Source organism: Prionailurus bengalensis, chromosome C2, assembly GCF_016509475.1.
Source record: "Prionailurus bengalensis isolate Pbe53 chromosome C2, Fcat_Pben_1.1_paternal_pri, whole genome shotgun sequence".
NCBI lineage: Eukaryota > Metazoa > Chordata > Mammalia > Carnivora > Felidae > Prionailurus > Prionailurus bengalensis.
In genome coordinates this window covers 53,279,087-53,306,421 of record NC_057350.1, presented here as the reverse complement: position 1 = coordinate 53,306,421, position 27,335 = coordinate 53,279,087, and the positions used below count along the sequence as shown (strand labels likewise).

The window sequence follows — 27,335 nt, the reverse complement described above, 5'->3', positions numbered from 1 at the left end:
ATTAAGAGGTGGGTTGCGTATATTAGCAATTCCCATAGTCTGGTTCTTTTACTGCCCTGTCCTTATTAGTAGCTACTATTTGGTCAGCAGGGTCAACTATTTGCTTTTTTCATGAGCCTGATGTTTGATCTTCACTCTTTCTAGAACTAACAGTAAAGGGATACACTCAGAAACTTAGGAAGTTTTGGTTGGCATTCAGGTGTTAACCCTAGTCTACTCTATGCGAGGTTTATATTTCATCTTAGAAGCTAGCTGCGTGACTGCTGTGCTTTTTTTTGACAGCCAGCAAGAAGCAATGCCTTAGACCTGTTTGGCTGCTGTCCTGGGTAGAAGAGTTTGGCAGCCCTAGGGAGATGAAATTCTTCAGCTTCGGACCCGCCCAGAGTAGAGAAGCAACACCCTCTCAGCCACTACTCTGTTGCTATGAAACAAAAGACTAGGAAGGTGAGCGAAGCAGGAAGTCCCGCCTTTTAGCCCCAGTTGGCTTTGGCTCCGGCTCCCAATGCTCACGCCCACTCGCCCACTCATTGGTCAGTTCCCCAGTGCCTGGCATCCTTTCTTCCATTTCCTTTCCCTTTTCCACTTTCGTTCTTGGGTGAGTCCAGTCCTCCCATTACCCTCCAAGTCCCTTTCCATTTGGGACGTGCCGCGAGCGGGCCTTCCTTTGGGGCCATTGTGTACTGTGGGAGACGTGGACTGGGTGGTAGTGCGAGGACGGCCGCCTCCCCACCATTGGCGCTGCCCGCTGTCGGGCAGTGCAAGGGCGCGTAGGATTGGTCTAGCCGCAGGAGGCCCCGCCCTCGGCTCCGCCCCGCTCCTGGGTTTCTCTGTGTGTGTATCCTACAGGGGTGGGGTATCCAGCGAGTGGTCTCCTCCTCCAGCTAGTGCTGCTGCGGCGTCCCGCGGCCTCCCCGAGAATCGGGCGGGAGGGGAGAGCGGGTGTGGATTGGTCTTGACGGTAATTGTTGCGTTTCCCTGTCTCGGTGGCCTGCGCTCTGGGTTGCTTCTTCCTCGGGAACGTGCTTTTACGGCGATCCCACACTCCCTGCCCGGGCTATCCACGCACCCTGGGCTCGTGTGTGTAAAGTAGGACCCTCGCACACGCGTGTCTCTGGACAGCTGCGGCGCCGGGAGGCCGGGAGGGAACGGGACGCCGGGGAGGCTTGCCGCTTTTTTTCCGGCCAGGGGGCCCTGGGGCAGCCAGGCGCGGGCCACGGAAGGAGAGGGGACAGCCCTGGCTTCCAGCTGCTGTCGTCGCCGCCTGCACAGTTTGTAGAGGGGTATTTAAAGACCGGAACCCTGGCTTGGCCAGGGGAGGAAGGAGAACGAGTAGAGGGAGACAGGCGGCTGGGATTGCAGACATCCCGGGGCGGGGTGGGGGGGTGCGTCCGCTTGGGAGCCGAATGCCGGGCGCCCAAGACTGACGGGGCTGAGGGCTCTGGGGGTGCGAGGGGGTACTTTGTCCTTTCTCTGTCCACCTTCCTCCCCCAGCTGAGGTCCGAGAGTGGCCGGAGAGGGGCCTGAACAAGGAGGGGGCAAAGACGTCCCGAAACAAAGCTTTGGACCCCCCCCCCCCCATCCCCCTGGGGTGAGACGAGAGGAAAGGAACGATCTAAGTGAACTCTCTTCTCCTTTCTGTGCCCGCTCTTGTCAGTTTCTTAACCCTCTTTTTAAAATGGGTTATTTGTTGGTTTATTTGGCTCTTAACTTGGGGCTAACTCCTCACCGCGTTGGTTTAAAGAACTGTGTGTTCGGTTGTCTATGTTCCTGTGCCCATACTTGTTGGTTTTAGCGGGGAAAATCCAAATCCTAAGCCTTTGTTGACAACAGATATGTCTCTTATGGTCCTGTAAAATAATGTTTACGTTTATATAACTTGAGGAAATCTAACAGAGTGAAAATGCAGTTTTTGAGTGAGGCTTTCAGAATGTTTTCTGGGGGCTTTAGTTCTAGTGTATGTACGTTGAATTGTGATTAAGGCAGGGATGGGGAGAACATCGTGTTCTTATCTAGTTGGAGAAAACCTATGTTAAGTTTTTTTGTTGTTGTTATGAGTTGGTTATTAATCAAGGCTTCTGCTACATGAAATGTGAGAAGGTTGCATCTTTAACTCTTACTGTTCCAAAAGCAAATGTAAGGTCAATGCTCCTAAACCTGTTTGTTGGGTGTACAGATTGAGAATGCAAATTCATAGGCTATTGAAAAGTTGAATCGGGGACCCAGGATTTTCTCCTCACTGATGAAGGAGAATGTAGTGGGTACAAATTAACCTGTTCAGTTCACCTGGGTAAACATTTTCATGTCCAACTAACTTTTTTTTTTTTTTTTTAATCTGCCTGTCAGAGAACTAAGGTTCCAGATGGCAAATTCTATGAATGGCAGAAACCCTGGTGGTCGAGGAGGAAACCCCCGAAAAGGAAGAATTTTGGGAATTATTGATGCTATTCAAGATGCAGTTGGACCTCCTAAGCAAGCAGCAGCAGATCGCAGGACTGTGGAGAAAACTTGGAAACTCATGGACAAAGTGGTAAGTTCTGTATGCTTGTGCCTGTGTGCAGCCTCATTTGCCCTGGATATGGTTTCTTCCTCTATGGTTTTATTTGAACCATTAATTAATAGTATTGTTACCATTAATTAATAATTATTATTATGGCAACAGTCTGTTGATTTGGCTTGACCATTTTTCTAACATCCACTCTATGTTTTAAAAAGTTGGAATCAGAACACAGACTTGTTTTTTCACCTTTTGTCCTGCTCTTTAAGGTTCAAAGTTCCTCTATATGACTCAGATATGCAAAGTTTTTACCCTTGGCTGCCCTTTGTTGGTACATGGCCACAGAATAGTTTGGAAGTGTTTGTCTTCTATGACGTTGTGTTACTGTTAAATAACAAAAGAGTGCAGGCAAGTATTTTAAGAAAAGCCTCTGATGGACCCCTCATGATAACCACAGTACTTGATGCTGAGAATATCTACTAGGGAAAGAACCAGATTAGTCCTTAAGTGAGGAAGCAGTATTTGAGAGAGTTTCCATTTTCATCTTTGAGAATTCATCTTCATTAAGGAACTTTTTTGTTGTTGTCAATGATAGAGTTACAGTTTCTTTCATCTATTCCATTTTGAAACAGGAAACCTTTTCGATTGCACATTGTTTATTGTGAAAGGAAAATTTATGATGGAGGTGGTGGGGCGGAGAGTATCAGAAACCTCTGTGGTTTCTGCATGTTGCTATCAGATGAATTCTAATTTCAAGAAGAAATCAAGCTGGATGTCCATACCCTGAGAAGTCTAGGCAACTTGAATATTTTACAGGGGTCTACTGAGAAACTGTAGCTTCTACTGTCCTCTGTTACTAAGTAGGATTATGAAATAAATATGATTAAGATGTAGCATGCTGCTGTGCAGAATTAATAGTTCTTGCTTTTGAAGCAGTGGTACTGTCTGCTATATATTGGTAAACGTTTGTAGCACCATCTGGTTTCATTTCATAGATATTTGGGGCTAATTATAAATTTAGTTGATGCAAGGCTCTTGATATTTTTGTGACTGCAGAAATGGAGTTTAAAAAAAATATCTTTTGTAGGGATGTGCGAGAGCCTCCTTGAAAGCTTATGGTAGCAGTTGCCTTTACCGTGGCTTGTAGTTGTGTATGAATGTTTGCCACAAAAAGCCACCGCCAGTGGTGTTAGCCATACAGGAAGGTGATGAGATTTGTTTTATCTTCATTTATCCTTGCAGGAAGTACAGATGGATAGATGAACGATAGGCCTGCCATTCTATGGCCGGTGGTGCTAAATGCAGAGCCAGAAATTTTTGCCAGATAAATATCCTTAGTTCTTGGCTTTAGTGTGACCTATTTAAGCTTCTGCCAGTTTATTCAAATTGTGATATTAAAATGCTCCAGACAGAATGATGTCATAGTGTCAGAACATTGCAACTTGCTGCTTGAGGTCAGGTTTTGATGTTAGCATCAGATACTTAAGAATAAGGAGTGTGCACTTGAAAGAGCTGCATGTATCTGGTAGGCGCAATGCTAGCTGTCTTTGCTTTTCCAAAGAGTATGCACTTTAAGGTCTTTCTTAACTGCCTAAATCATTAGTTGGGTGTAAGAGAAGGAATTCAAGGTTTTTCTCTAACTTACCTGTTATATGAGTGGCCAACAGATGGGTCCGATTCTCCCAACGAGCTGCACCTCCTTCCCCACCCCTTTCTGTGAGTGGTCAGAATTTGTGCATTTGTGAGTGAATGGGAGAACATCAAATAAAAAAGATTTATATAAGGAAGTGGTGAACTATAGTTAATATAAAGTCATTATTTTTCAAACATGAGGAAATATATTCATAGTTTTGGTTTGTAACTGTTAACATAAGTCTTAGCCACTTTTAATTATGTCACCATGAGTTATAGTAAAATAGATGGTTTTTTGATAGTTAAGCTTCTGCCATTGTTGATTTTATTAACCCTTTTGTGGGTTTGGGTTTAGCCTCTCCAATCGAGAAACTCGACTCATAAGGGAAACTATTATTGACAGTCTGTACTTAGTGGAATGAGGGTTTGGGTGCTGGCAAAGGTGCATTGGTATGGCTTTCCCTATTTGTCTTCATTATTTGTCAAGAATAAAAATTGTGTTCATTTATAAATGCATCCATGGGTTTTGTGGAGGGAAATCACATAAATCATTATAAAAGAGTTCAGGATGTTTATTACTACTCGATCACACACTAATAAAAAGGCATTGAGAGTTACTAACTGAAAATATATTTTATTTAATTGTGTAATGCAGAAGCATCATCCCCCCACATGTGTTTACCTTTATTTTCCTTGTCAGTGGTGAAGGAAGTGGTTCATAACCTCAACATTGTCCTGGTGATTACATCAGGATCTTTATTATTAGTCCAAAAGTTAATCCCTTGACACATTACCTAACCGTTTCATAAAATAACTGCAATAAGCATGAGTGTAGCTTGTGAATAACAGAAAAAGTGACTGTCAAGCCTAACTGGTAGTTACGTAAAAGGCAGGGTTAAATATTTAGTTCATATTTTTGTCTTTAGGAAGCTTCTTCAACAAGGGCAGATCTTGGAAGTATAAACATGAAACCAGATTAAAGTTCAGTATGTTTCAGCTACCTACAAAGTAAAATCACTTATTTTGCAGGGGATATGAAACGGTTTCAGACCGTAGGAGAAATACCCAATAAGTGTGTAGTCTTCCCATTCCCTGGCCTCTAGGATTTAAAACAGTCAACTGGGATTCCAGTTCCAACTAATTGTTATGGTTTCAGAGGGCAGACTTTCTATACAAGGTCACTGAGAGTAGGAGGGAATCATTGCTCAGTGGTGTTTTTTGTGACATGTGAAGTGTTTTGTGATACAACATCAGTGGCACAGAGTTAGCAAGGTACATTTATTGAGAAAAAGAACAGTAACATATCCCAAAGCATCCCATTTAGATGTATTTTTTGGCCTTAGCTCTATGTGTCAGTTTAAGTCAGTAGCTAATCCCAGACTCTTCAGGTCCATGGATGCCTGGTTGATACAGTGGCAGAACAATTACTCGTGAATACATATCTCGGTTCAAATATACCTGGAATGTGGAGTTTGTTCCAAAGCTGTTACAGAGATGGGTTTCTTAAACACTTAGTCAGCATTTACTGAGGGCCTATACTGTGTTCAACAATAAGTGCTTATTGCTAGGGATGAAGCTACATAAGATATATCTTTGCCTTTGACCTGTCAAAAAACTCAGAGACCCACATCGGAGCCAGACATATACATGGTAATTTATTATTTACTTATTATATTTACTAGGTAATTGCCATGTAGTATGGACAAGGCTGTAATACAGACCTGTACGAAGTACACTGGGGGCAAAGTGAAGAGTATCCACCTTGTTTTTCTGGCTGCCGTTCAGACAATTGTCTGTCTGGATTCTGCTGGGCACTACCTTTAGGAACAGCATTATTGTACTCTTGTTGGAAGTGCTGAGGTGAGGGTAAGGAAATGATTGCTAATCAGTATGGTAGGAATGATAATTTATTCATGCGAGGTTCCTGAGCATGGTTTTCATAAGTGTCTTAGCCAGGTGATGGAAAAGGGAAGAAACAGTTTTCCATCTAATAGATACTAAATGTACTGGACTTACATGGATGTTCAGGAAATTAGAAACTAATTAATTGATGCCAAAGAGCAAAGCAAGTTGAATACCTGCCTACGTTTTGTCTTGCTGTCCTTGTCATTTATTTGAAATTACATTATTGAAAGAGTTTTAAAAGCATTTAAAAAGCGATGATGCCAAATAGCCTTTTCCGCCTTTTACCCTCAGTACATTCAGTACATTTGTCAAGCTTGGAATGCAATTCATTCTCTGTCTTTATAATTTTACTGCAACCATGATATATTTTAAAGTTTGTCAATCAAAGATGCTTGGAATACATGCTATTTAAAAAAACTAATAGTAGGTATTTTTTTCTAAGATGAATTCCCCATAAGTCTAAAAAATTATGTGTGGGATGAAACTTAGGTTTTGGATGCCTATTGTTTGTGTTTGTTGGGTTTGAGATACCACCATCCTTAGGCCCTTGGAATAGGGAATAGCATTTATTTGAATTATCCTTCACATATTTCCTTTTCCTCAGTGAAGTTGTTCCGTGTTAGCAGAATCATGGGCACTGCCTGACTTGGGTAGATGGTAACACATTAAAAATCCAGACAATTTTGTTTTAATACTGAAATTTTTAATTTGTGCTTAGATAAATGAAATGATCCCAAAGTTTGCTACTTTTCTACTTCTAGGAAAAACTTTTATAAAGTAAGACATTAAAAAAAATCCTACCAAGTTACCTTGGTTTATCCTTGTGGTATAGGGCATTCATTTAACAGAAGCTTTAATCAGTAATTTTTAAAAAATGCTTATTTATTTATTTTGAGAGAGAAAGAGACAGAGAGAGAGAGAGAGACAGAGAGACAGAGAGACAGAGACAGACAGTGTGAGTGGGGCAGGAGCAGAGAGATAGGGAGAGAGAGGATCCCAAGTAGTCACCATGTTGTCATCATAGAACCCAGAGCCCAACTTGGGCTCCATCTCATGAACACCAAGATCATGACTTGAGCCTAAATCAAGAAGAGCTGGCAGCTTGCCTGCCTGAGCCACCTAGGTGTCCTAGTTAGTAATCTTTTTTAACTCTTATAAAATCTTAACCATTCATTTGAATCAACTTTTCCTTTCTTTGAAGTTGCTTTATATCCTATTGATTTCATCATTCATTTATCAAATTCCATTTATGGAAAGATAGAGATTTGTAAATACCCCTTCCATTCTATGTAGTATAGTGTATTCTACATACTACAGAGTGTAGTAAGTGTTGTAATGGGATATAAATAAAGTGCTGTGACTTAGGATGTGGTGGAGGAGAATGCGCTTGCTAAGGTGAAGAGTTGACATGGAATGAGGCATGGTAGAGGTATTAGCCCGCTTCTCTTTTGCGGATGTTTTGGATTCCAGTGAGGTGGAGGACACATCACGCTGAAGGAATGTGGGGAAAGGGAGATTGTTAAGAAGGTAAGTTTGAGAAAGATGAAGAGGCTTTCTGCTCTTTCAAGGAGTTTGGACTTGATTTAAAATCTTTGACCAGAGTGTGAAAAACAGTCAAGGCTATGCTGTGATAGATTACTCTCTTGACTCTGAAAAGGATGGATTAAGAGAAAAGAAACTTAAAAGTAGGAGTAATGATCCAGGGAAATTAAAACAGACTGGGCAAGAAATAATGAAGGGCTGAGCTAGAGAATTGAGAGTCTGTATAGCGAGTATGGGTTCAAACATGGGAGGCACTTTGGAGATAAAAGTTACAGATCTGGTGACCCTTTAGAGATAGAGGATGAAAGAGAAGGTGAAGTGAAAGTGACTTGAGGTGTTTAGCTTGAAGGCAGTGATGCCCTTAAAGAGATCAGGAACATAGTAAGAAAAAGAGGAAGCCTGGGAGTTGGTGCCTGTGTTTGTTTTTGGCCATGTTGAGTTTGACATGCCAGAGTGAAATCCATTTTGAAGTCAAAAAGTTGAATGTGCAGTTAAAGAGAGAAGTTGAAACTAGAGACATATGTTTAGTAGATATGCCCACAGAGTTTGCATTTCAAGTTGTAGAACAGCAAGAGATTTGCAATGCAGAGCAGAAGATGAGAGTCCGAGAAAAAGTCAGAGATTGGCATTTTGGCTCTGTGGGGTTGTACTTATAATTAGATGGCAGTGAAGGAGAGAGAATCTTACAAAAAACACTGATGAGAGAGGTTGGAAAAGAATTAGGGCATATTGATTTCTTGGGTAGAGACAGCTTCAATTAAGGAGATAGTTTCACATTCTGAGAAAACCAAGTTCAAGTCCAAGTGGAGAAAACCAAGCAGGATGAAAATTGAAGAAGTTGCTAAATTTCATGAGTAGAGGCCATTGTTGACCTTTCAAGAGTGGTTTCATTTACGTGAGGGCACTAGATTAAAAAGAGTGTGTGGGTCATTTAACAGTCGTTCTAGAAGTGTGACAACTGGTGAAAAGAAGAAAGTTCTCATAGATAACTTGCCAGTTTGAGTAGAACATAACATTGTGTGTGTGGGGGTGCTATAGGAGAGCTTCACAGATTGAAGGGAAGGGATACAGGTAGAGAGTGATTTAAAATGCAAAGAAAGAAGAAATAATAAAGTGGCATCCTAGAATATTACAGTGTGGGAGGAAAAGGGTAAGAACAAGTTGAAGAGTGAACCGGGGTAGATAACTAACTTCTACTTAGATAAGAGAGAAGTTAGGAAATACACAGTGTTGAGAGATTTTGTAAATTTTACATTGGGTTGTCATGAAGTGATTTAAGGAATAACATTTGTAGTGTTGAATCCATGTTTTAAAACTGTTTATTATAGAATGAACAATGTATATTTTAATCAGTCTTCAGCAACGAAATGTGTATATAAGTAAAACATTGGAAATAAGTTTTTATCTTATAGATTAAGATCATTTTAGAAACATGCTGTGACTTAGATCATGCCACAATACTATTTTTATCCACTCTGCTTGGGCATATAGTTAAGGTTTTTGTTTTGTTTTTAAATATATAATTGTAAGTTGCTGATACTTTCCTGGTAATGAAGGAAGCATTTTGAAAATAAGTGACCAAATTTTTAGCTCTTTAACATATTAATATTTAAATAATTGTTAAATATACTCATGTCATCTTCCCCTTTTTTTAAATATGAAATTTATTGTCAAATTGGTTTCCATACAACACCCAGTGCTCATCCCAACAGGTGCCCTCCTCAGTGCCCATCACCCACCCCTCCCACCCCCCATCAACCCTCAGTTTATTCTCAGTTATTAAGAGTCTCTTATGGTTTGGCTCCCTCCCTCTTTAACTTTTTTTTTTTTCCCCCTTCCCTTCCCCCATGGTCTTAACACTGTTAAGTTTCTCAGGATCTGCATAAGAAACCACAATTTCTTTATCCATTCATCAGTTGATGGACATTTAGGTTCTTTCATAATTTGGCTATTGCTGAAAGTGCTGCTATAAACATTGGGGTACAAGTGCCCCTCTGCATCAGCACTCCTGTATCCCTTGGGTAAATTCCTAGCAGTGCTATTGCTGGGTCATAAGGTAGATATATTTTTAATTTTTTGAGGAACCTCCACACTGTTTTCCAGAGTGGCTGCACCAGTTAGCATTCCCACCAACAGTGCAAGAGGGTTCCCGTTTCTCCACATCCTCTCTAGCATCTATAGTCTCCTTATTTGTTCATTTTAGCCACTGACTGACTCATGCTATCTTCCAATAGCAATAACAAAAAAAGTTATTAAATGTTCTACCTGTTCAGATTCCACATCAGCTGAGTACTTACTGCTGATGTATTATTAGCCTTGTTTGCTGCTTTCTTGAACAAAACACTCCAGACTTTTACAGGGTTTCAGGTAGTATGAAGAACTTCAGGATCTCAAAGAAACTCTTAATGATCTTCAACAGAGCAGTCAGTGCCCTTGGTCTAATTATCTATGTTGGCAAAATCTGCAGAGTTGACCATGTTGTGGTATAATATAAAATATGGAAGGGGAAGTTCTAAAAAGTAGTGAGCGTCAACTATGTGCCAGGTACTGTGCAGAGCACTTTACATTTCTTTTTCTAAGAATTATAACATCCAAAGAGTTTTCTAAAGGAAGAAACTGGCCCAAAGTTGTAAAGCTAATAAATGGCAGCACCAGATCTTAGGTTTGATTGATTCTAGCATCTGTGTTCATAGTACGAAGATTCAAGCAGACCCTGGAATAATATGATTCTTCCCCTTTCCGTGAGAAGTGAATCAAAAAGATCTTCACCCCCTAATTTTTGATATGATCAAATTCTTTTCAAAACTTTGTACTCGTTTAGACAGGTTTAGTCATTCTAGGTATGGTTTTCCTATGTATAATATTACCTTCTTCTGAGAAGTTCTTTGTTCTTTCCTTTCTACACTTTCTTTCCTCCATCAAGTATTTGTTGTACATTTACTCTCTGCAAGATTCTACATTAGGTGATGGAGACAGACCAGTGAGAGAGATATGTTCTCCACCCTTAAGGAAGATCTGTTCTTATTTGGAGGAAAGTGAACAAATGAATACACAATTGATAGTTTAATTACAACTAGTCAATTATTTAATGTGTTTATGTAAATCTTTTAAAGAAACTTCATTGAAAACCATAAATGATTGGGTAGTTGCCCCTAAATCCTACCACAATTAATATACTAGACTCCTGACCAGTTTGATATGCTAATTACTTGTTTTGCCCAATTCATATTCTATGTAGAAAGGGTTTTTGTATTATTTTTACACTTTTTACATTTTTTACTGGATACATTTATATAGTTTCATACACTTAGGATGATTTGCTAAATTAAAATGGGAAGAACTCAACTCATAGATGCTTTTTATCATAATGATATACTTTTGTGTAATTGCAGTAAGGAATCTCTTAAAACATTTACGTGAGGAGCACAGACAAGGGATTCTTTCAGGCTTTCCATACTGTTGTTAAAAATGGGATATTTCACTTCAGGGGTACATGATTTAATATAACTGAATGCCCTGTGAAGTGAGGTGTGCTCTATAATGAAAGTCTGTTACAGTATAGGCACAATTCCTTACTGGTGAAGTTTGCCATTTGTTTCAGGAGAATTTCTTTCATGCATTTCGGGGGCGGGGTCCTGAACCTAAGAAATATGTTAGCTGACCTAATACCTTTTTGTTACCTTTTGATTAGAAGTTTTAATTAAGGCTCAGTGGAGAAACTCTTTAAATGCAAGAGTTTTCCAAGAATAATTGATGGCTTTGAAAATTCTTATAGCACTAGTAAATCCTGTGTTTATATTTGTGCCTTTGCTTTGATACTGTTGAAGATATATTTAATGTATGTGAATACATATTGTATGTGTACAGCATATGTAAAGATTAGACATATATTTTTATGTATGTGAAATGGTATGGACATATACAGAAAGGCCCCCTTAAAAATCTCTAAATACATTTAAACAAATACAGTAGGTAGTTGCATACTGTTATGGAGAGAGTGCCTGACTCTCTCAAGTCTAGACATTAGTGGGTTGAGAGCAGTAAACTCAGCTATGTTCCATTTCTGTGTTGTAGTATTTTTCTGTAAAAAGGAGGGAATTGGTCATAGTGATTTCCAAGGTCCTCTTTAGCTCTAAAACTCTTTGAGTCAATGACTCTCATGGAGTTTGTGGCCTAATTCAGTGGTAAATGTTTTGCCTTTTAGTTTAAAAGCAAAGAGTAACATTGCTAATGAACCAGTCCTTTTATGCACTGGTGTTAAGAAGTTCGTTATTGTATAATAAGATTGTAGGTTTGTTCTTTTTAAAGCTTTTTTGTGTTGGGACCACCTTTCATCTTAGGGAGCAACTTAGATATTTCTAGAAGACAGCTAAGTCATTTGAATCTGAACTTGAACCTTGTGGTGAGCTTGATTTTTCTCCTTAACATACTGTTTTTAGAAAAGCAATTTTTCTTTCTCTGGCTTTCACAGTTACTTGCACATAGCAGGCACTCAATAAATATTTATCGAGTTGAATTTGACCTGCCTAGAAGTCATAGTCCTGGTGTAGGGTTATTCATTTTTGGCAGAAGCTGTCATAAATCACAGAGTTTAATACTAATCCAACTGATCAACTGTGTACTCAGCAGCATATCAGCATTGTATGTTACACTTTCCCAAATGCAAATTTAGAAAACTGTGTGGCCTGCAGGGGCCTTGATGAACTGAATCTCACCTATTTTAAATCTACTTGTGCCACTCAACCCTAGGCTTCCTGTGCCCTTACCTTTTAGAATGACTGCATCGACTCCTTTCTTTCTGATCTATTCTCTAGTGCCGCCTAAGCCTTTGCATACCCTTTTGCCTGGAATATTCCTTTTGCAAATTTAGGAATGCCTTTCTTGATATCTTCATGTCAAAATATGAGTGAGCTGCTGATTTTCTCCTCCAGCACATTGTACTCTCCTCCATCACGGCACTTAATGTCTCCTGGAATTCTTTTTAAGCCATCAGTCTTTTTCACTAGAAAACTCCTTGAGGACAGGTCTGTGATTTATTTCATTCTGCATTCCCTAGGGCCTGTAACAATGCCTGAAACAGAAAGGTTTGTGGAATTAACAAATGGGTCCTGAAATTCATGCAAATTTGCAAATGGCATAAAAATAAAAATGTAAATGAGGTTAGCCAGAGATCATTAATTATATGCCTAATTCTAATTAAATTGTGATATAGTTAGAAAGAAGATCAGCCTGAGATTCAGAAGATGCAGGCTCTTGTGTTGGATTAATGATTTTTTAATAGTCCCTTAATCTTTGTAGTTCTTAGTTTCTTTATCTGAAAATGAATGGATTGGACAGGATCTTTCCTAAGATCCCTCAGAGCAAGAATTACATTGCTCCTAAGTTAATTATAGAGAACTAGGTCTCTTCTGCCAGACTCCTTGAGGCAGGAAGTATGTTGTAGTCATCTATAATTTCCTGGCACTAAGCTCAGTACCTGGTATATAGTAGTTATGCAAACAATTGTACCGAATAAAATAATAAATTCCCAGATAGAATTACAATTTAAATAAAGCAAATGAGAAAAAGGTCAAGTAAAGAATAGCAAATTAAAAATCTGTAACACTTAAAAAAAATCTGTTAAAGAATATTTATTTGGAATATCTGAAGAAAATACCTGAGAGAAATTTTTTTTTATCAGTTAAAAAGTTCACCGGTAGAGGAAATTAATTTGAAACTGCATAGTCCCCTAACTACAAGTTAATAATTTATCAATCTGTGAGGTGCTGTAGCAAGTTTTATGTTGCTGAAATTAAACTGTGTCTGCTGTATGATGTTGCTGGCAATATTTTTGAAATTCGTGCATACTTGTGATACTATTTTATTTTTTAAGAATTGAAAAGCTATATGCTGTTTCAACCAGAATTTGTTCAATCATTGACCTGTTTAGTATTTCATCAGTCGTTGGGACAGAATGAGCTTCTCTGATTATATCAAAGTGTCACAAAGTAAAAGGAGGGTAAAAAGCTTTATCAGCCCCTTTAACTATACTTTTCTAATGATTTGGCATTATTTAATATGCCAAATGGCCTTGGGTACCATTGGACATGTTTAAATTACCAAACTGGAATTGGATCTTCTTGCTCCTATGCTGTGTACTGCTTGATGGGCACTTGAAGTATTCCTGAATCCATATTTTGTTGTTGTTGTTGTTGTTGTTGTTGCATTGGCTGACAATATTTTAACTAGTCCTGGAAATAACTGTGCATCTCACATACCTTCTACTAAAGCCACACTAAATGTATTTTCCAACTCAAATTCCCATCAGCCAGATTTGAAAAATACCTACAGCCACTTCAGTGCCACCCAACAGGTTAAGTGTGATGAAAGGGAAGTCATACTGGAAAAAGAAATCATAACCAATTGTGTGTTTATTTATTTATTTGTTTGTTTGTTTGTTTGTTTATATTTAGAGAGATTGAGAGCGTGAGGTGGGGGAGGGGGGCGGGGGGAGAAGCAGAGAAAGGGGGAAAAGAGAATCCCAAGCAGGTTCCAGTCAACCTGAGCCAAAATCAAGCTGTCAGAGGCATGACTGATTGAGCCACCCGGGTGCCCCTTAACCTTGTGTTTAAAATCTCTTGCTCTTGGGGCACCTGGGTTGCTCAGTCTGTTGAGCGACTGACTTCAGCTCAGGTCATGATCTCATGGTTCGTGAGTTCAAGCCGTGCATCAGGCTCTGTGCTGAGGGGCTCAGAGCCTGGAGTCTGCTTTGAATTCTGTGTTTCCCTCTATCTCTGCCCCTCCCCCGCTCACACTTTCTCTCTCTCTCAGAAATAAAAAATAAAATAAAATATCTTGCTCTTGAAAGTGTTACAAAAATATGTGATGAAAGCCTTAGAAGAGGGCTAGCTATTTGAGGGACCATCAAGTTTATGCTTCACTGGCTTCTCAGTAAAGCTGCCTTTGCTTTGTACACTTTGCTTTTTGTGACATTGTGCACCTTTTCATTATGTGTGCTCTTGGGCAGTATCCAATGAATTCATTTACAAATTATTTAATTGGGTGGTTCCTTATGCCCTGGTTTGAGGGATAGGAGGAATAAGATGAGTTAACTAACTTTTGACTAAATTGCATGAACATGTAGAATTGAATATAGTAGTTGAGCTGCTACTTTTTCATCCTAGCAGAAGGTTCTGCAGGCAGCTCCAAATGCCCCAGTGGTTGGGTGACACCTGATGTAATGACTGAATCTTTATGGAACGCATGTCTACAGGCACGGGATATAATATGGGGAGGTGGAAAAGACTCGCTCTGACCTGATACCCACTTACTACTTAATAACTCAGTTATTAAAATAGCACTTCTTTGTTTTATTCTCCTCAGGGTTCAGGAACAATATGCCAAAACATTAATTAAAATCTATGAAAAAGCTTTAGCTGGGAGTTCAGTGTAGTAAAATGATATCTAAATGTGAGGCGACGTTGGTTGCCAGCAGAAGACGCCCACTTCCTAATTTTTATTTAAACAAAGAGACTATAAGTGGTATACAATAATTAGCACATTGGAGTTCTGTGAAGCCATGAACAATGGGATACTGTAGAAGAGAGAAAGAAAACTTAAGAGGTGGAAAGTAAAGGTGTGACATAGTAAGCATGAATGGGAGGAAAAGAAAATTGGATTTAATTATATCAAGACAGATGCAAATATTTACCAATTCTTTGTAACTTGGAGATAGTAATTTTAAGATCAAAATTTATATTCTGGAAAATGAAGAAATAGTACAGTTTGATGAATTTCATAACTTTTCTATGAAACAAATTATTGTGATTCATATGAAAGTATTTTATTTTTGTCTCTTTTTTAGGTCAGACTGTGCCAAAATCCCAAACTTCAGTTGAAAAATAGCCCACCATACATACTTGATATTTTACCTGATACATATCAACATTTGCGACTTATATTGAGTAAATATGATGACAACCAAAAACTTGCCCAACTCAGTGAGAATGAGTATTTTAAAATCTACATTGACAGTTTAATGAAAAAGTCAAAACGGGCAATAAGACTCTTTAAAGAAGGCAAGGAGAGGATGTACGAAGAGCAGTCACAGGACAGGTAAGAATATTTCAGATTTATTTATTTTTTTTAGTGATAAGGCCATATTTATGTTACTTTTTGCATCGTAGTATAAATGTCAGCTTTTTTGTTTTTTGGAAGAAATACTGCATTTGTGTTTTGCTTTTTACAGTATTTAAACCTTGTAGTTTTACTTAAATTTCTTGATAATTACTAATTCATGAGATGCCGTTCTTTTTTAAAATAAACCTTAGTTTTTAGGACCGTTTTAGGTTTACAGAAAAATTACTCCCAAGTACATAGTTCCCATCTACCCCTCCCTGCCAACATGCTTTTCTCCCATTATTACTGTCTTGAATAGTGTGGTACATTGATGAACCAATAGTGATACAGTAGTATTTACTAAAGCTCATAGTTTATATTCGGATTCACTCTTTGTGTTGCACAGTTCTGTGGGTTTTGACAAATACATGTCATGTATCTGCCATTTCATTATCATGTAATGATGTACCTCAGTTTGTTTATCCATTCATCTATTGAAGGATATCAGGGTTGCTTCTAGCTTTTGGCAATTATGTATAAAGCTGCTGTAAGGATTCATATGCAGGTTTTTATGTGGACGTAAGCTTTCAGTTCATTTGAGTAACTACCTAGGAGCATGAGTGTTGGGTCTTACGGTAAGCCTATGTTTAGCTTTGTAAGAACCTCCCATGCTGTCTTCCAAAGTGGCTGTGCCATTTTGCATTCCCACCAGTGATGAATGAGAATTCCTGTTGCTCCCATCTACCGTATTTGGTACTGGAGGCACTGCCTTGACTGGATATGTATATGTGATAGACGTGGGTGGGAGATATAGCTTGAGTCTCAGTGTTTGACTGTTAAGTGAGAAACTGAACAGGGGTGGCGAAGACTGAAGGGACATCAACTGAATCCTCACTTTACAGCCAGGATTCCAGACTTAGAGGCTCCCCTTTGAAGTTTGTTTGGCTATTTCAATGTTAAATTTTATGGTCTATCTTAAATCAAATGACGAAAGTTAGTTTTCCATTTCTGGGATATTTTAAATATATCTAGAATATTCACTGATAGTAATAGTATATTTATATTTCCAAATTTGAAAACAAATATTAAAATATATATGACTTTAATGTGGTTAAGTTGAATTTTTGTTTAAGACACTTAACTTCTCTGTATTTTAGTTTCCTTCCGTATAGGGAAACCTCCAAGAAACCTCTAATGTTTCTTTCAGGTCAGAAAAACTAGCCTCATTCAGTCTGATAAAACATAGGGTTGTATAATAGCAAGTTCACTTATCTAGTTGTGTAGACTCTGAACTTGTCTGTAAATACTGGCCAAACAAATACCCGGAGTGAGTAAAACCATCAAAATCAAACACAGAAAAACCATCTGCCAAAATGTAAAATGGCATAAATGTTTACTTATTTATAATTTGCTCTCTAAATTGGTGATGAACCTAACATAATCATAAGTGTTAACCAATTGTAACTATAGGCTCATTATGTAATATACTTGGATCACAGTTTACACGTTTTGAGGATGGTGAATCTTTCAGTTGCCTTTTAGTTGTAAAGCTCTAAGACTCTCTCCTGGACTGCCAAGCAGAGTGTGAATCACCACACGGTATCATAAATAAAGTAGGGAAATATAGTAGTGATGGTTTCTTACAAAGAATGTCCAGTTATAGGGAACAACAAACCTTTCAAGAATGACCAGTTATAGGGAAGCCAGCTGTTTATGTTTAAAACTGTATTTTTACTTTGTAGTTCTACAAGTGATCTAATAAAATCAAGTTGTTTTATAATTGTCTTTATACTTCTTATTCACATTTAGTAGACCTGAAATTCTTCATGAGTCAGCAAAGAAATCCATTTAATTTCACGTTTTTAGGATATCGGTCCAGTGAGAGGGCATGTAATTTCTCAGTTTAGGAATTTGAGTGGATACAGTGTTTTCATTGGATGTAGTCATGTAAGATGTGGTGAACTTGTACCCCACTTTTATAACTTCTTTAGAAACTTGAAACATTTCCTAACCCAGTAGATGTCTTTATAATTACCATTTCACTTATAAACTTTGATATTTTGGACTTTTTATGTGGGAGCAGATCATGGGAAAATCTCTGTAAAATGTTGGTTGCTTGTGTGTAGATTTCCACAGATGATGACAGGTTGTATATTGCTGATTGATCAGGTCAAGGAGACTCTAAATTCTGTGTTTTAAGTGTCCAAGTAAATTTTGTCACTTTGCTAAATTCAACCCTAAGAGAGAGCTTATTAGTTTCTATGCTGGTATAGCGTGTTCCTAAATGAATTTTTCTATCATCTGTGTTCCATTTGCTGATGGTGTTCTTTGACCACTGTTTTTATGCAGAACTTACATTTGATACATGTTTAATCAAAATTCATAATAATGTACCACTCTTGGTACACCATAGTAAGAACATAGGTTTTGATCTATGTTTCTTTTGGTAGTTACATATTTTTACACATTCATTTTTAGGTTGCCTTAGTATTTTAAATGCAAGCTGAGGCTAAAGTGTGCCATTGTATATGGAGCTGTGAGACATTTTGCTCTATAGAAAACAAAAGAAATTTCTTAGAATGTTCTTATGGTCGTTAGGCAACAAAGTATTCTATTTGGTGGAATGACTCTTATCTAACATGGATGACACAGTGATTCCTGGGTATATTATAAATTCTCTGAACAGTTTTTGCTTCTGCAAATAATGTCAGTAGGGATATTGGTATTATTAAGCTAAAACTGAAGGAGGTAGTAATAGGAGACATAGTGATTTGGAGCCCACTGACTATACCAGCATTGCCACCAGCAAATTACGTACTTTGTTGAGAAAAAGAGTGCTGGATGAGTTCACGAATCCAAAAGTTTGTTTTCATGTTCCTGCTGTGTCAAAAAGAAACTTCTTTGTGGATTTGTTTTAAACATAAGGGCAAATGGGAAAATTTCAGGTGTCTACTTTGATTAAGCTCGGTTTTAATTAATTGCTGAAATATGAGTGGCCTGAATTTTTAAAGCAGTTTCATATAATTGTGACAAAATATAGTAAATAGGAAAATAAGTATAGCAAATGGAATGCAGTGTATTTTTTGTCTCTAGGTGAGAAGCAGAAAGTTTATTTGCTAGTGAAATAGATACTGTGGGCATAGGGCAAACCTCTCACTTGGAGAACTGGGTGGGATGACGATTTCTGGTTAGAGGCATGCTGCATGCCTTGCTTGACTTTCATGGCAAACCTCTTTTCTAGCATCACTTCTCCCAAGTTTGTTTCTTTGGTTTTTTTTCTGACAAACGGTTGAACCTCACACTGAGCTAGTGCATCTCCAGCTGAATGTCTAAACCATTCTGAGCTGGTGTTTCTTTCTGGGAAGAGTAATTTAGTGATATCAGGCACCCATAAAGTTTTCGTGTGTATATATGGGGTGGGGGTTGGGAATCATGTAGAGAAGGGAGAATTTGTAGGTTCAAGTACAGAGAAGAGGTGAAACTTTATATCACATGGCTTACATTTTTAGTGGCAAAAGTCCGAATGAATGGGAGGCTAACAAATGTAGAATTGCCAGGAGGGGCTTTTCTTCAGTGATATGACTGGTAGTTTCATCAGTTGACCATTTTGATAGTAAAATTTACTCTTTCATGTAAAAAGTTGTGTGTTAATTACCTGCTCAGCAAGGCCTGGTGTTAGACACTGTTTTAGAACACCCAGAGGTGATGGCCTAAGGATACTCAGATTTTCCATATTTCATAGCTGCTTCAGTGAACCAGAGTGCAACAAACCATTTTCCCCTCCCACACTCTGGTTTACAACCACTGAAACAAAACCAAAAGTCAACTGAGGTGGAAAAAATAGTTGTGTTTGATAACCCATCAGTGAAGAAAATGAAGGCTTTTAAAAAATTCACACCAGAGGATAATACATAGATGTTGTCTTATTATTAATGTCATTTCAGAGCCCCTGGGCTGTTCCTCATGCACATATATTGTCGAAAATCACAGTGTGCATAGCTTGTATAATAATATTCGTTCCAAACCAGGTTTTTTTAAAAAGTATTTCAACATAGAAAAATTCGTCCTGGAAGATGCTAGCCTTTATTTAAAATCCTTCAGGAGTATCAGGCAAAAATCTTCCTCTCCACTGACCATTTGATTGAACAAAGAAAAATGCTATATTAAACTGGCTGTATTAATATAATAAAGTGCCTTTTCCTCTAAAGGACTACCAATCACTATGCTTGCTGTTTATACCTGTGTTGTAATTTATGAGATAGTATACCAAGAACATTTTGGAACTGATATATTAAAGATTCATGGTTAAGTTAAAAATCGAATCAAAAAATATCAGCAACAACAATAACAGGAACAACAAAACACAAAGCTGCAAATAAACCTACTTGGCTTTCTTCATACCACCGTATGCCAGCATTGCTTTGGCCAGATAATAGTGTGTCAGTTTAAGTGTTTAAATTTGTATAAATGTAAATGCTGTTGATTGCTTGGTCATGGAAGTAGGCTTGAAGTTCCCCTGGGTTTTCAGTTTAACCATAAAAACAGATTGACCTGTATGCACAATTGGGGCTCTAGGTAATGGTTTTAATTATTACTAGAACTCACAGGTTTATGGCCTTGTTTAAAATGCCACAGTAAGTTCTACGTTTTCTCATAGGCAGCACTATAAGTTGCGAGAAGGAAATGAGGAAAGAGTGCTTTCAAATGGTCTGTTGTCATTTATGCTCCAAGTGTTCTTTGTAGCGTTGGTTGGTTTTCTGACCTGTGATCTGTGTTTCTGATCTGTGTTGTTTTTAGTCTTTATTTTCTGGATTGTCACAATATTTTTTGGTTCAGACATTTCAACATCATAAAACAAAGATGTGGTTTGTTTCAAACTAAAGGCTACTACTGTTGCTGTACTAGTTTATTAAATAATTTTTCAGGGCGCCTGGGTGGCTCAGTCGGTTAGGTGTCCGACTTCAGCTCAGGTCATGATCTCTCTGTCCCTAAGTTTGAGCCCCACATCGGGCTTTGTGCTGACAGCTCAGAACCTGAAGCCCACTTCTTGAGTCTGTGTCTCCCTTTCTCTCTGCCTCTCCCCCACTCGTACTCTGTCTCTCTCTCTCAAAAAAAAAAAAAATAAATAAATAAATAAATAAATGTAACGTTTAAAAAAATAAATAAATAATTTTCCAAATCCAGTAGTAGTTTCTAGTAAAAATACTGTCTTTGTTTTTATAATAACCATTTGCAGGAGAATTAATCTTAGGGAAGTTATATCTTTCTTATATAAATAACTTGTACAGTGTTGAATGTATTTCCTATATTTTAAGAAATATCTCTTGTTTAATGATGCATGAGAGGGAATGGATTATTAGTCTTTTAAGAAATAATCTGACAAAAAATGATCTAGTCTCTTTCTTTTCTTTGTTTATTAATGGTGAAAATTGCAGAGCTTTTACATTTCACGAGGACAAGGGACAGGTTGCAAACAGAAAAATATGATTTCTAAATAAATCAAAATAGATTCCTAATCTTTTTTGAACACAAGTTCTTTAATATAAACGTGTTGAGTTGCCATTCAATTTTTTGCAGTTTGTCTGCATTCTAGATATCTTTTTCCTTCTCGGTGGAAGACTAGAGGAACCAAAAGATTAATTTTTGATATTTTAAAATGATAATATACAAGTAGGATGCAGAGGACAAATAGTGGTCGACTCCTTTGGGTAGCAGTGTCTGCCAGGTAGGAAATGGAATTTTCTTTAGAAAACTTGAACATCTTCCTCAGGCTGACTTATCATAAATGAATAGAAAGTTTATTTAGTCTTGATAAGAATGCTTTCATTCATATTTTAAGCATCTGAGAGTTGTGAATATACTTTTCTAAAGTTTGGAAATGAAGGGGCTTATTAACACACTTTGAAAGGAGAGACCACAAGAAAGTTACTTAGACAAATGTTTTCGAAGTTAAACAAAGGGAGTCTGTTAGAGTGGGCAGGTGAGAGCTTGAAGAATCTTTGACTGTTGAGGACTTTATGACTAACTTCATCTATGATGCTTTTGCTAAGTAGACACAAAGTGATTTTCTTACTGATTTTCATGTAAGTGAAAAGTGAAAGGGGTTTTGCCAGCAATTTCCCCTTTGGGGTACATTTTAAAAATACAGAAGAAGTTATTAAGATGTAATTTAAAATTAAATTCACTATTTTTTAAATTTTTAAATAAGATGTTTATATTTAATCCATTTTATTTTATTTACTTTTCCCCCAGCCCTCTGTTAATATCATGCAGCCTCTAACTCCTGATTTATTAGCTTTTAAAAATTTTACTGCAATTTATTTAAATACCTTCCAAGTCAAATTATGTATTATACACATATAATATTTTGATTTTAAAATTGGAGACTTTTCCTCCCTACAGCTTAGAGTTTATTAAATGTTTACAAATTCTTGAGAGCAATAAGCATCGTATTATAAGACAGTAAGCCAACTTATGAGACTCAAAGTGAACTTGACTTTATGGTTGAATACCTTTTATGTTTTTCAGTCTTAAGTCAGCTTATTAAAATTGATGTTTCCCTTTCAGTGAATATCTGGTGACATTCAAATTTGGTAATTAAAATCCAGAAGCACTCAAGAAAGAATGCCTGTTTTTAGTTTCATAATAACAATGCTCCCAACAAAGAAGGTTGATGAATGATGTCTTTCAAGTGGCAGATTTGTTATTTAGTTAAAGACAGCTCCTTTGGCAGTTTCTTAAAAAAACTAAATTGAAGTCTGTTTATAAAACTGACAAGCTGCAGTAATAATCCTATAGCCTGAAGAATGCTTGGAAATCTAGCCCAAGAAGCACCCCCTTTTTTCCCTCCGTGATTTAACAAAGTAGAGTTTCCAGGAATCCAAACATTTTAACATCCAGCACTAATTGGGTAAGTCATAAAATAGTACTCATGTCTGACTGTTTGAAATAAAGTGCTTCAGAAATATTTGGTTTTCTAAATCCATTTTTAATATTAATCTTTTGTCTCTTTAAGCTCGTTTTTGGAACGTGAGTTTTTGTTTGAGTTTGCATTTATAAATCAATTGTTTATAGATGGGCTGATTATAGCAGGATATACAGATGAGGTTATTACAAAAAGTACTCATTTATAGATTCAAATAATAGAGATTGAGGCTGCTTGGTTTGGTAGAACCGTTGAAAAAAGATAAATTTAGATTTATTGAACTGTATTACTTTGAACATCTGATCTTGTGATCATGTGATCTCTTAATCAAATATATGTGACTGTATTAATTTCCTAGGGTTGCCGTAGGAAAATATTATACACCAAGGGGCCCAAACAGCAGTTTCTGTTTAAGTTGACTCTCTTTTTTTTTTTTTTTATTTTTTTTTTTTAAAAATTTTTTTTTCAATGTTTATTTATTTTTTTTGGGGACAGAGAGAGACAGAGCATGAACGGGGGAGGGGCAGAGAGAGAGGGAGACACAGAATCGGAAACAGGCTCCAGGCTCCGAGCCATCAGCCCAGAGCCTGACGCGGGGCTCGAACTCACGGACCGCGAGATCGTGACCTGGCTGAAGTTGGACGCCCAACCGACTGCGCCACCCAGGCGCCCCTTAAGTTGACTCTCTTACTGATGGAGCCTAGAAGTCTGAAATCAGGCTGTCAGCAGGGCTGTGCTCCCTTCAACCCTCTAGGGAGGATGCCTCCAGGACTACAGTTTTGGTAGCCCCAGGCATTCCTTGGCTTCCAGCAGCACAATTTTAGTCCCTACCTCTGTCGTCACGTGGTGTTCTCCTCCCTCTGCCTGTGTCTCCATTTCCTTCTTTTGTGCATGAACACCAGTAGTGATGGATCAGGGCCTAGCCTGGTGACTCTATTTTAATTATTACATCTACAAAGACCCTGTTTCCGAATAAGGTCACATTCAGGGTAGGGTTGAAGTTAAGATTTCAGTGGATCTTTTTAAGGGACACAATTCAACCCATAATAGTGACCAAATGATGGTAGTATAAAATTTATAGTCAGGAGGAGAAGAAAATGGAAACTCATTCTCATGGCATGAGAAGTCTGAAAAACTTTGCTCTATTGAAGATAATGTCAAAGAAAATTACTTAAACATTTTTTGTTTTGAAGGACCTACCTGTAGGTCAATAATTTTTGTAGATTTTTAAAGATTTATAATAAAAAGCATATGAATTAATTTCTTGACTAATTTTTATGCATATATTAAAAGCATGGTGCATTACATTTTCATCTGTATTTTTGTATATGTTGACATAAATGAATTTATAAATACAACAACAAACATTCTTTCTGATTTCAATGTATTAAATGCTATCTTTAGAAATTATTTATACTATAAATATGTATATTTAATTAAAGGTTATAATATTAAGAATCATGATTATCCCTTGATTAAGAATCCCAGTTTTATTCTTTTATTTTGTGATAAAAATTCTGGAGGATTAATTAAAATAGTTTAAATATGATTATGACTTACATCATCATTGTTAAATCTGTTAACAAAGTTTTCTGTATTGTAATTGAAAAGAGAGAGGTGAGAGGTGTGTTCCATGTTGGTGGCATAGGGAATGCTACATTTCACATTCACTTTGTGCCTTTAATATTATGATATAAAGTATTATAAGTATGGATTTCAAGTTAGGATTTTAGGTAATCAATTCAAGAATTTTAGTTTAAAAAATAGTAAATAATTTTTTCTAAAAGTGGCATGTCGAATAGCGTAACCCACGGGTCAGCAAACTATATAGAACTAGATAGTAAATATTTTAGATTTTGCCACATGGTCTCTGGCAACTACTCAGCAGTGCCTTTATAGTAGGAAAGCATGGCTATGTTCCGACAAAACTTTATGTATCAAAGCATGTGGTAGACTAAATTGGCTGTGGGCTATAGTTTGCCAATTCTTGGCTTAATGTATTATTAATCTTATTTTTGGACAGTAAAATTTTGAAAGTGTTTTATCAACATGACTGAGTCTGTAAGTTGCATCAATTAATTTGGCTGAAAGTAACAGTACGTGGGGTGCCTGGGTGGGTCAGTCGGTTGAGTGACCGACTTAAGGTTTGTGGGTTTTTACTGTTTGTGGGTTTGAGCCCCGCGTCAGGCTCTGTGCAAACAGCTCAGAGCCTGGACCCTGCTTCTGATTCTGTGTCTCCCTCTCTCTGCCCCTCCCCCACTCATGCTGTCTGTCTCAGAAATAAATAAACATTAAAAAAATTTTTTTTAAAAAAGTAACAGTATGTGACCAACAGTGGTTTACAAGTGTAGGGATGTGTATTTCTCAACAGTGCTATCAGAGACCCAAGCTCTTTCTGGCTTTGTAATCTCCTTTCTTAGTTGGGTTTGTCCTCATTCTAGTCACTTCATGGTTGTAACCATTTCTGCTGTGGCTTTGTCTTTTTTAAGGCTACAAGACAGGAAAGAAGGGCAGGGCAGCACCACATATGTCTGTCCTCTTTTTATCACAGATCAAAAAGCTGCCTGGAAGCTTTCTACCTGATTTGCTCCTTCCAGCAGATTTCTCTGAGGTCTTTTTTGGACATAGAATCTCCTCTTGCTACAAAGCTGACTGGTCTTTTGAAAATTTTCAAGTTCAGCCTCCATGTTAGAGGAAGGCAAGAGAGAAAAGGATTGGGAAGGGGTATTCAGTCTACGGTATCTGCCCAAATAAATAAACCCAACATCCATAGGCACAACTAACTTGGACATATTTTATGGTGTAACTTGGTAGGACTTATTTCTTTAAACTATGTTGTCAAGAACTAATTTTGAAGTTAATCTGCACTTCATAAACGCTGACAGAAGACATACGGATGTTTGTCGGACCAAAATGACTGTTTATTAGTCATAGTAATAGCAAGAGGCAGAGTATCACTATTTGTGCAGTTCCCTGACTCCCAACTCCTATAGAAGGACATAAAGGACAGGTTACACCTGCCCATCCAATGGGTTGCATTACTGAAGAACCTTGAACTTAAGAAACCTGGGCCTTTTATAATGAGAGGTAAACTGACCTAACCTTTGCCCTGGAAGGAGACACTGGATAGTGTTTTTGTTCCAGAAGGAGACACTATTGCTGTCACCCAAGGCTGTTTGCTATATAAATGTTCCTGAGGGGCGCCTGGGTGGCTCAGTCAGTTGAGCGTCTGACTTCGGCTCAGGTCATGATCTCGCAGTTCGTGAGTTCAAGCCCCACGTCAGGCTCTGTGCTGACAGCTCAGAACCTGAAGCCTCCTTTGGATTCTGTGTTTCCCTCTCTCTCTGCCCCTCCCGCACTCACACTCTGTCTCTCTCCTTCAAAAATAAATAAACATTAAAAAAAATTAAAAAATTAAAAAAAAAAGTTTCTGAAAGAATAGTCCCAAACAAAGGGTGTCAGTATTTGTGGTCAAAATACATGCAGACAGACATGTGAGAGACCCATGGAGAATTTTCTCCCAGAATATATATGTTCATTTCTTTCCTAGAAACCCTAATTGTGTCTTAGGTTATGAAATTTGAATCTCAAGAATAATATATTATGGCAGTATTTCAGATTGTTAGTAAGACCAAAACCTTGGGTTCTGCCATGTGTAATAAGTTATGTATATGTGAAATATCAAATATATATTTTAGGGATCTCATATATATGAAATAATTGTGACATCCAGAACAATAGTGAAAACTTTTTAGAGTAAACTCTTTCTCTTCTTACTAACTTTATGGGAAAAAAATATTTAAAAATAAAACAAGGAACAAATAGACTAAGATAGCTTCATCTCAAACTGGTTATCCTTTAAAAGAGAAAACAATTTTTTCTTTTTTCATTGAGTAATACCTCTTTTAGACTTTGACTACTGTAAACTTAGGTTTAGACACAAATAGCCAAAAGCAAATACTTTGTTTCAATGGTAAGGACCATTGAAATTATGTTTTATAAGAAAAAAGTTATTTTTGTCACCAATGACTATACCTCAGAGGCAAGTGGTTAGTATTCCAGTTCCATTTTCTATCTAGAGAAGCTTAATTGATTGCAGGTTACAGGACTTGACAAGAATTGTATATATTTACGTGTGGTATATTTCTAAATGATGTCTCATTACCAAGTTGGCATGTGTGAGCCTGCAGCTGTTGGCATCTGAAGGGTATCAGCATTGTGAGCCTTTTCGCCTTTGTTTCAGGAGGACTTATTTGAACAATTAGCACATTTTATGCTTGTGAAAATGAGGTGTTTTCTCATCCTCCTTAAACCAGTGTGAATATTGTATGTATTGTATGTCAAATGGTCAGTCAGTGCAACTTTTTTTTTTTAAAATAAGACAGCTTATATTTGCTAGTTAAATTCAGGACTGTTTATTTAAAGCTTCATTTAAAGTTCATTTTACATGCCTTTGTGTGTGTGTGTGTGTGTGTGTGTGTGTGAGAGAGAGAGAGAGAGAGAGAGAGAGAGAGACAGAGAGAGAGAGAGATAGAGAGAGACAGAGACAGAAATTCTGCTTGTGACTTTTTAAGCTTTTAATTTTCTAGATGAGCAAAGTGTTTTTTTCCCCTTTAAGGAAATTGGAAAGTTTACCTAAATTTTTTTTATGAAATTTTTTTCTGAAAATAAATTGGTAGCTCTTTTTACAGATGCTTCAAACACTTCAGTTATGTTTTTATAAAGTGACTGAAGTCTTGA

General features: G+C 37.5%; 1 protein-coding gene across 4 annotated transcripts in view; it reads left to right on the top strand.

The window, feature by feature from the left end:
- The first annotated feature begins 316 nt into the window (after window positions 1-316).
- Window positions 317-27,335, top strand: part of CBLB (Cbl proto-oncogene B) — a 217,891-nt gene continuing 190,872 nt past the window's right edge. Inside the window, exons 1-3 of one of the 4 annotated variants that reach the window (XM_043594053.1) lie at window positions 317-444; window positions 2,344-2,527; window positions 15,417-15,667. In XM_043594053.1, the coding sequence (XP_043449988.1) occupies window positions 2,360-2,527; window positions 15,417-15,667 (419 nt within the window). In that variant the 5' untranslated portion in view covers window positions 317-444; window positions 2,344-2,359. Of the gene's footprint in view, window positions 445-824; window positions 959-2,343; window positions 2,528-15,416; window positions 15,668-27,335 lie in introns of those variants that run through there. The other 3 variants (XM_043594055.1, XM_043594054.1, XM_043594051.1) reach the window with 3 other exon arrangements.